Source organism: Trichechus manatus, unplaced genomic scaffold, assembly GCF_000243295.1.
Source record: "Trichechus manatus latirostris isolate Lorelei unplaced genomic scaffold, TriManLat1.0 scaffold00019, whole genome shotgun sequence".
NCBI lineage: Eukaryota > Metazoa > Chordata > Mammalia > Sirenia > Trichechidae > Trichechus > Trichechus manatus.
In genome coordinates, this window is record NW_004443955.1 from 14,418,360 (window position 1) to 14,428,625 (window position 10,266).

General features: G+C 50.5%; 1 protein-coding gene across 2 annotated transcripts in view; it reads right to left on the reverse strand.

Annotated features, from left to right (window-relative positions):
• Window positions 1-6,833, reverse strand: part of SYNM (synemin) — a 31,643-nt gene extending 24,810 nt beyond the window's left edge. For both annotated transcript variants that reach the window (XM_004372656.1, XM_004372655.2), the window contains exon 1: window positions 6,024-6,833. In XM_004372656.1, coding sequence (XP_004372713.1) covers window positions 6,024-6,833 — 810 coding nt within the window. The remainder of the gene's footprint in view (window positions 1-6,023) is intronic.
• Between the last annotated feature and the right edge of the window lie 3,433 nt (window positions 6,834-10,266).

Consider the following 10,266-nt stretch of genomic DNA (forward strand, 5'->3'; position numbering starts at 1 on the left):
AGAACTGCCCCATAGGGTTTCCAAGGAGTAGCTGGTGGATTCGAACTGCCAACCTTTTGGTTAGCAGCCAAGCTCTTAACCACTGTGCCACCAGGGCCCCATCCACAGGTAAAGAGTCACTAAAGTGGACCATTTGTGGAGTCTTGATGTAAGTGACAGAGTTGCCAGAATTGACTCACAACATTCTCACAGTCTGTAGTTAAGTCTCAGTGTGAATAACCTGTGTTCCTCCCTGTCTGGGGGGAATACAAATTCAGGTATGAGATTACAATATAAAATGTGCTGTTGTCATATGTTCATTACTCCATCCTTCTACGGAAATCTGACCAACACATTAACACTTAAGAATTCATAGTAATTTATTCTTTACAAAGAAGTTCAAGTGGTGATAAACTGTTAAACTGGACTAAGATAAACTCAATTCTCCAACCACCAGAGTCACAAACCTCCTAAGCAGTTCAGGGTTTCCCAGCCATGCCAAGCTCTGCAGGAAGATTTTCTCTCCTCCAAGAGGGCACAAAATAGTTCTGGGCCCCACAAAATACAAGGAGGAAAATCCAACCGTGTTTAAGTTCAAATAAGCATAAATTCCAGCCACATTTCCATGTGACTCAACTCTCCCTAAACTGTCAAAGGAAAATGAATTCACTTTTGGAAGCAGGAACATGAGACTTGCTGGCTCCCAACTGTCTCTACAGAAATCGTAACCGATCCTGCTGGAAACACTTTTAATCGAGCTTCAGATTTGGGTTCTGCATTGCCAGGAGCTTTCAAGCTGTGGGCCGGGCCAAGGGCACTGCAGCCACCAGGCAAGGGACAGCTAATTTTAACCCAAGCAGAAGCAACAGCCCTAACATTGTGATAGCTCGGGAGAGAGGTCTCCTTTTTTAGCTGCTATTTAGAAAATGTCTGGGTTCCCTCCAGGGATGATGAAACCTAGGTGTACACTCGGGAAAGCACGCTGCTGTTAGCATCCAGAGAATTAGCTTTCTCCTAACCAAACCTGAGTCACCCCTTGTTGAGCAGGTCACAAAGCTGCAACAGGAAGAGCTTGCAAATGGCACAGCCACTTAAATCTTGTTAGATCTCAAAGGGAGCGTCAATCCTGGGATAACCTCATTTAGACACAAAAACTAAATGTAGTGATAATAAAAAGCATTAATGGAGTTCTAAGTATTTCTATCTCCGGCCCAGATGGCGCCCCTGAACTCCAGACTCATGATTATACCTTCCAATCGATGACAGTGGGTGTCTAACAGGCATCTTAAACCCAACATGTGCAAACTGAACTCCCATCCCCCTCCGAAGCCCACCCACCTTTAGTGAAGAGCACTTCCCCTCACCAGCCCTGGAATCAATCTTGATTTCTTCCCTCTACAGAGCCACATGGCGCAGTGGTTAAGGGCTCGGCTGCTAACCAAAATGTCAGCAGTTTGAATCCACCAGCCGCTCCCTGGAAACCCTAAGGGGCAGTTCTACTCTGCCCTATAGGGTCACTATAAGAAAGAACTGACTCCACGCCAACAGGGGTGGGGGTGTGTGTGGTTTTTTGGCTGCACAGCCACAAGAATCCATCCGCAAACCCTGTGGGCTTCAACTTCAAAACAGAACCCTAAATCAGCCCCTTCACTGCTGCCCTGGTCCAAGCCTCCAGTGCCTCCTGCCTTGATTATTGCAATTAAAATAAAACAACCCAGCTGCCATCAGGCTGATTCCAACCCATGGAGATGCCGTGTGTGTCAGAGTAGAATTGTGCCCCAGAGGGTTTCCAGTAGCTGAGTTTTCAGAAATAGATCTTCAGGCCTTTCTCCAAAGTACCTCTTGGTGGACTCAAACCTCCAACCTTTTGGCTAGCAGCCAAGCGCATTAAACGTTTGCACTACCCAGGGACTTCAACAGTCTCCTGAAAAGGTCTCCCAGCTCCCACCCTTGCCCCTATCTCTGACAGTCTATCTCTGACAGAGCAGCCACAGAGATTCTGTTCTGACACAGTCAGATTGCGGCTCTCTCCTGCTCAGAACCCTCAGCGGGTTCCTATCTCCTCAGAATGAAGTTCTGCCTCCATCATACAGCAGCGGCTCTCCCTCTCGCGGACTCCGCTCCAGGCGCTCGGCTGGCTGCCTGGCTCTTCCCTGAACATGGCACGCTGCTCCCACCTCAAGACCTCTGAAGTTACCGCATTTTCTCTTGTGTAGTTTTGTCTTTTTCACTGCTGCACCCCCGGCACATGGGGGATAGACAACTAAGACACAGCGTGGCACATACTCAATGCGTTAGAGTTTGTCAAATAAATGAACGACTGAACGCAGGTGCCCGGTGATCTGCTTTCATGAATCCTGTTTTACAAATGGGGAAACTGAGACACAGGAGGCAGCAGAGCCAAAATCCAGGCCCAGGCAGGGCAGCTGCCAAAGCACTGACCCTTACCCACGCGTCTAATCCCACCCGCCTTCCAATCAAGACAGTTCTCAGTCGATCATGTTTGGGGCACAGGGAAGGCTTTCAGAAACAGTCTGCCTCAGTGGTGAAGCGCTCACTTTCACAAGCAAAAATCTCAGTGTTCACAGGGTAAGGCTAGCGTACATCACAAATGTCTCGAAAACCTCCTACCCTGGGGTCTGGGAGACAGGGTGTGTCACTCGGGCGTCAAGTGATCCAAGTCACATATAAAATGCTGGGAACGTGGGTGTCAATCCAGCGAACACTCCTCTAGCAAATCTGCTTGAAGCAGGCCATGGAATCTCACCTAATAGGGAGAAGGCATGCAGGCCCTCTGGGATGGACTTTTCCTAGGAAGAGTCCAAGCGAGCATCTTCCCCTTCAAGCTAAGATAGGACAGAGGCCTGAGACACTGGGCACCAGGCATGGGGGCCCCCCGCTCCACTGGGTCCAGCTCCAGGTTCTCACCTCCAGGACTGGGGGGTTCCCATCATACCGCTTGGAACACAGAAAAAAGTACACGGAGGAGACTTAACCCTAAGACTATTCCAAAAACAGCCAGCTGGAAGGGTGGGAAGGCATCTTAGGTTAATGGGGGCACCTCTGGTCTAGCCCTTCTAAACCAAACCCACTGCTGTCAAGTCAATTCTGACTCATAGTGACCCTAAAGGACAGCACATAGGGTTTCCAGGGAACGGCTGGTGGATTTGAACTGCTGACCTTTTGGTTAGCAGCCAAACTGTTAACCACTTCACCACCAGGGCTGCAAAACCTATTGCCGTGGAGTCAGTTCTGACTCATAGCGACCCTACAGAACAGAGTAGGACTGCCCCATAGAGATTCCAAGGAGCAGCTGATGGATTCAAACTGCTGACCTTTTGGTTAGGAGCCAAACGCTTAACCACTGGTGCCACCACGTCTCCTGGGCTAGCCCTCAGGAAGAGCAGTTATCATGATTCTATGAATGCAAAGTTGAACCCTGGCTTGACCACTTACTAACTGGGGACCTATGTGCCTCGGCTTCCACATCTGTAAAATGGGGTTAATATTAGCACCCACCTCATAAGATTGGCGTGAGGACTAAGAGTGAATACATGTGTACAGTAAAGGGCTTGGCCCCTGTAGTGCCTCGCCACAAAAAGCACTTAATAAAGGCTAACTCTTAGTTAAGCATTCATCACAGGCTATTAGTTAAATCAAATTTTAAGATATTTTCAGTCTCCCTAGAGTGACCTTCTATAGAATTAGAAAAAATCAGGGGCTTGGTGTTCAATCATCAATACTTGCTCTTTAAAACAATTCCTAGCATTTTTACAAGTTTTTTTTTTTAAACCAATGCTTAGTATTGAATCTTTTGGAAGGCAATTTGAAATATGTTGTTTTAAGCTAACTGGGGAAAGACTGAGGATATGGATAAGGTAGTAACCGGTAACATTTTGTCAATAAAACCTCCACAAAATTAGAGCCCAAAAAAAAATCCAAGTCCTTATCGACACTATCCTTGCTCTAGCAAAGCCTAACAAGAGAAGATGTATGACTGGCCGGGAAGCTGAGGGTGGGCTCTGGGTCACGGTGCAACCGTGGGCAAAGCATTTTAAAAGAATATGGTAACCCAGAGGACTAACTTAGCTTCAAGGTCTGATGTGAGCTCAGAGAACTGTGCCTCTAAACAGTAAGCATTCAGTCCACCCAGCAAACTTCAAAGAAACATTTTCCAAATCCACACTGGTCCTGGAGGTGGTAGTATGGGTTCCCTAAATAAGGGTTCAGTGGACACAGTAACTTTCACAGGCACTCACAATACCCACTGGTAAAGGCTCCATGAAATCCTGCATTAAAGACAGTTGGTAACTTCCACTCAGCAGGAATCATACCGTCCTGTACAATGCTGACCACCATTGCATAGCCAAGTCCAGAGCATGCAGGAATCAGCTCACCCTGAAGCCAGCCCCTGTCCTTGCCCCACCCAGGTAAAGCCAAGCAGAAGGATTTCCAAAACTACGAGGCGGAGGCCAAACAAAATCCATACTCCCAAACAGTAAAATTCTAAACAAGTTAGTATGTGCTACTTTATAGATTTCCCATCTAGACTCCAGCTCTTTGATACTGAAACCCCAATGCAGTGCTAGGGACCCAGGGATGATCAATAAGCATTTGCTGATTATTTGTGGACACCTGTCACATAATCAGTCACCCAGGCCACAACCACCATACTTCCTTTACTTCTGTTTTAGAAATCACTCTATCATAAATCTTTACCTGCAAACTGTTTTCTTAAAATATTTCTGAAGTTGTGTGGATGATATTTCAAACTGGAGTGCCCCAAGAACTACTAATAGTGTGATTTGGGACAGGACAGGGGCCCAATGCTAGGGCTGGATTGACATAGAAACAGTAAGGCAGCGCAGGTGTCTCCAGTTGGGTCAGAGGATCTGCTTCTCTGAAATAGTAACTGTTCATACTATTCTGCACTTGTAATAACCTGGGACCAAAATCCACCCACTGAGGGGAGTCGATTACTCATAGCGACCCTATAGGGCAGAGTAAACTACCCCGCAGGGTTTCCAAGGCTGTAATCCTTCTCCGTAGAGTGGCTGGCGGGTTCAAACCACAGACCTTTCGATAGCAGCCAAGCACTTAACCACTGCGGCACCAGGGCTCCCATCCTGTGACAAGTACCCAATTTTCCACAACTTTTACGCTATGCAAAGATCTCATGTTTGATTCTACTGTGAGAAAAACATCTCTGATTAAGCTCTATTCTGCATGACGGTTGCTGCCCCACCCAACAAGCAAGGCAGCCACTGCCACAACCAGCTGCTTCCAGCTAGGAAACCATTCTGGCAAAATAAAACTGTTGTGGAAAACAACTCACGTTTTCCCCAGGGGAGCCTTATCGCTAATGTGGCTGCCATTTTGAATGGCTCCGGGTAAGTACTTGCCTCCCAACACCAGGACCTCCCAGAAAAGAAATGGTCTGTCACGTCTGGAAGCCAGAGAGGCTTCTTGTGTGACTTTTTATGTGCAGTAGGCCTACAAAGGAGTGCTGGTGGCGCAGTGGTTAAGCGTTCGGCTGATAACCAAAGAGTCGGCAGTTCCAATCCACCAGCTGCTCCCTGGAAACACTACAGGGCAGTTCTACTCCGTCCTACAGGGTCACGAGAAGTCAGAATCGACTTGATGGCAACGGTTTATTTTTTTAGGCCTACGAAGCACAGGAAATGGAAAGAAAACCTGGAGCTGAGGGGGTCGTTTGTCAAGATGCGCCTAGTCAAGGTCTAAAGAAGTTGACAAGATGAAGGGAATGGGGCTATCCCTCAGGAGCTGCCACAGACACTGGCCCGCTGAGCCGATAGACCAACCAACAGCACTCTTCTTTCAAGGCTGGGGAGGTGCGCGGACGCTGAGGCCCCGCTGCAGAACAAGGCCGGGTCCCCATGCCATTCATGTACCCTCAGGGCCGGCCCCACCCGTGGACGAAGCCCGCCCGGGTTAACGGGCTGCGGCCCGGGAAACCCCGCCGCTTCCTCCCGCTCAGGGCGCTCCGGGCCCGCACAGAGAGCGGGCCGTCCGCGCGCACGGACCTGCCGCTCCTCGGCCTGCAGCTCGTAAGCCTCTCGCATCCGCAGCAGCTCTTCCTCCAGCCGCGCGCGCAGCTGCTCGAGCTCGTGCGCCTCGCACCACAGTGCCTCCGCCTCCTGCGCGCACAGCCGCGTCTCCTCTTCGGCCTCGCGCCGGCTCTCCAGGCCGCGCCGCAGCGCCTCCTCCAGCTCGCGCACCTCGTCCTCGTACAGCTGCACGGTCTCCCGCCATGACTCGGCCACCAGCAGCGCGTAACTGTCGTGCACCTCTCGCAGGCGCGGCGGGGGCGCGGCGGGGCCTGTGGCACGGGCGCGGTAGTGCAGGGTCACATTGGCGACGCGCGCGCGCAGCTCCCGCACATCGCGCTCGTGGGCCGCGCCGAGGCCACGGCGCTCCGCTTGCAGCCGGCCTAGCAGCGCCTCGAGGGAGGAGTGCGCGCCCAGAGCCTCCTGCAGCTCGCGCTGCTCCGCGCCCAGCTCGGCGTCCAGGCGGCCGCGGGCGGCGCGTGTCTCCGCGCTCAGCTGCTGTAACTCCCGCAGCTCGCGCCGCAGCGTGTCGCGCTCGCCTTCGGCCAGCGCTGTGGCCCAGCTCAGCTCGTCCAGCTGCTGCCGCAAAGCGCGCGCCTCCTCGGCGAAGCGGGCCTCGCCCTCGGCCCACAGGTCCTCCTGGCTGCGCCGGCCGCGCAGCTCCTCCTCCAGGAGCCAGTTCTCGCGTTCCAGCTCCCGCACCCGGCACACGTAGTCGTAGAGCCGGGCATTGAGCTCCTGCAGCTCAGCCTTCTCCGCGCCCGTCTGCAGCCTCCAGGACAGCATCTTGCTGGGTGCGGGGATCTCGCGGCTGGCTGGTCCCTCCTGCCCTGGTCTTGTCCCCTCAACCACGCCGCTTCGGCCCCGCCGCCGCCCCAGACTCCCGCAGACTGGGGCCGGAGCTAGCAGGCGGCAGCACTTAGTCCGCAGGGCGGGCGGGTGTGGGGGCAGGCCACGGCCTCCGGCCAATCAGAGCCCGGCCCGGCGCGGCCACTATGGCCGGGCAGCGCCCCCTGCCGGACTGACCGCGGCGCCGTGCGGCCGTCCAGCTCTTGGGCCCGGTGCGGCGGGGTCATGGCTGCGGGATGTGGGTACACAGCGGGCAGGCGAGTAGCAGAGCTGGGCCTGGGAAGGGCTGCCAACTACGACACCCATGTGTTCTGACATTAATGGTGGAAATAGAAGCCCCTGTCAAGTGAGAGATGCTGAGTTGCTGTGATGCCGGTCACAGGAAACTTCTCACCCAAAGCCCTGGAGATTGGAGGTTTATTGATTTTTAAAAATTATATATATATATAAAATGAACTATATATAATATGCACATATACCATATGCACACATATATGGGCATTAAATATTGTGCTTTAACTTAAAACATAAATACACATCCATTTGCCAATGTTTTGATGTAGAGACAAAGCTTTTCTTTGGAATCTTGTGAGCGGCCATCCAAGATACTCCACTGGTGTCACCCCGTCTGGAGTAAGGGAGAATAAAAACCAAAGACACAAGGGAAAGATTAGTCCAAAGGACTGATGGACTACAACTACCACAGCCTCCACCAGACTGAGTCCAACACAACTAGATGGTGCCCAGCTACCACCACTGACTGCTCTGACAGGGATCACCATACAGGGTCCCGGACAGAGCTGGAGAAAAATATAGAACAAAATTCTAACTCAAAAAAAAAAAAAAAAAAAAAACCAAACTTACTGGTCTGACAGAGACTGGAGAAACCCCTAGTGTATGAACCCCAGACACCTTTATAGCTCAGTAATGAATTCACTCCTGAGAGTCACCCTTCAGTCAAAGATCAGACAGGCCCATAAAACAAAACAAGACGAAATGGGCACACCAGCCCAGGGATAAGGATGAGAAGGCAGGAGGGGACAGGAAAGCTGGTATTGGGGAACCCAAGTTCAAGAAGGGGAGAGTGTTGACACGTCATGGGGTTAGCAACCGATGTCACAAAACAATACGTGTACTAATTTTTTTAATGAGAAGCTAGTTTGCTCAGTAAACTTTCATCTAAAGTACAATAAAAAAAAGCAAAGATGAGAAGATAAGGGGGTAGGGAAACTAGAGTACTGGAAATGGAACAAACTGGAACACAAAGACAATGTTGACACATTGTGATCCATGTAACTAATGTCACTGAAAAATTTATGTGGAAATTGTCAAATGGAAACCTAACTTGCGATGTAAACTTTCACCAAAAACTCAATAAAATATTATTTTTTAAAAAAAACTTTTCTTTTGAGCATGAGTCGACTGTCCCGAGTTCCACGGTTTCCTCCTGACACAGACTACCTACGTGGAGCATAATCTACACTTTCAGTATCAGTTTCTTTCAATTGGAGGGAGAATTTAAACAGACCCCTGAGGTGCTCTGAGTGCAGAATTTTTCTGGGTTTGTAACATTTCCTCAGATTTTTACAATTGTCTCCCCTACACCTAATGTGGCCGGGGTCTCTTTTTCCAACAACATGCCTTTCAAGGACTCCGCCTTTAAGAAAGCACTCAGTAATTATCGGAGAAACCACAGTTCTGTTTTCACATTTGTACTTCATTGGTTTTCACAACAGTTATTAAGTTATGAATGACAGTAACCGAACATGCCATTAAGGGGCACAGGAACAAGCACAGCTGGCCCTCAGCTGGGGTGGCCCTGGACCAGTGGGGACAGAAGTGACCAGGGGGCCCTAGGGGATTTCTCATGGTAGGGCCACAGGCAGTGTATTTTACAGAGTGAAAAGGCTGGTTGATCAGTAAGTCAGTTCGGGGAAGGTCCTTGACGAAGTTCTAGTGCCCCTCCTTGTGGCAGGTGTGAGTCCTCAGCCTCAAATGGGGGCAGGAAGTGGCCTTTGTTTTTCTAGGACTACTCACTTTCATATCAGAGACCCCATTCTGCGGGTGATGGAAATTAACATCCTTTAATTCAGAAGTCCCTCTTCCTGTCTGCTGAGGCTAAGCCAGGGGTGGATTTGTTCAGTGTTGAGATGTTATGGGAGCCCCGAATCCCCGTCATTGTCTGTCCTTCTCCCATTCACCAAGGTGCACATCATTGCCTGGCCCTTGCTTGTCAAGCCACACGGGCTGCCACAGTGCCATCGCCCGGTCCTGTCTGGACAGCCCACCAGGGCACACTGGGGCACCAGGCGCGGTGAAGTAGGCCACTGGGCTGCCTGAATCAGCCTGCAGCCATTTGTTCTCACCTCCCTGGGTCTCCATCCTACCAGGGGACTCTGCTAACACACCCCTCCCATCTGGTGCAAGGGACAGTTTTGTAGGGTAGGAGGGCCTTCTCAGGGACCAGTGAGTCTCCCAGAAGGATGCAAATGCTGTGGCTAATCAGGTTATCTTTGCTGGATTGCCCTTCACTGCCTTGGATTTTGACACTCAAAAACTGTTCCCCCACTTATGCTCCAAGTCCCGTGCCAGAGGGAATGGCTGCTTTAGGGTACAGCTGCCCAGCTAGAGAATAGGTTAAAGGAGACCAGGTTACAGCAGGAGAAAAAAATCCCATTGGTTAATCTTTCAAAATAATATCCTGATGCATCTCGTGATCCTCACAAAACTGGGGCTCAGAGAAGTTGATTAACTTGTCTAAGGACACATCCTTCTTAAATTTGAGACCAGAAGTATTAGCAGTTGTGACCACAGGACTTAAGCTGGCAGGGTCGAGCAGGAAACAAAGAATGACAGGTTGTAATGAGGTGACTAGGGAGTGGTGGTTCAGTGGTAGAATTCTCACCATCAATGCATGAGACCCAGCTTCCATTCCCGGCCAATGAACGTCATGGGCAGCCACCTCACGTCTGTCAGTGGAGGCTTGCATGTTGCTAGGATGCTGAACAGGTTTCAGCAGAGCTTCCAGACTAAAACTAGGAAGAAAAGCCTGGCAATCTATTTCTGAAAATCAGCCAGTGAAAACCCTATGGATCACAAGGGTCTCGTCCCATTGTGCATGGGGTTGCCATGAGTTGGGGGCCTACTCAAAGGCAGCTAATAACAACGATAATGAGGGGATTAGTTACAAAGGCATGGACAGAGTAAGGGAAGAAACAAGGGGTGAAGAGGCACCCAGGGACCAGCAAGAGTGAGAAGCCAAGAAGCTTATGATGGTTAAGATAGTGTGTCAACTTGACTGGGCCATGATTCTCAGTGGTTTGGCAGTTATGTAATGATGTTGTTTGTCAATTATGTGATGATGTAATTA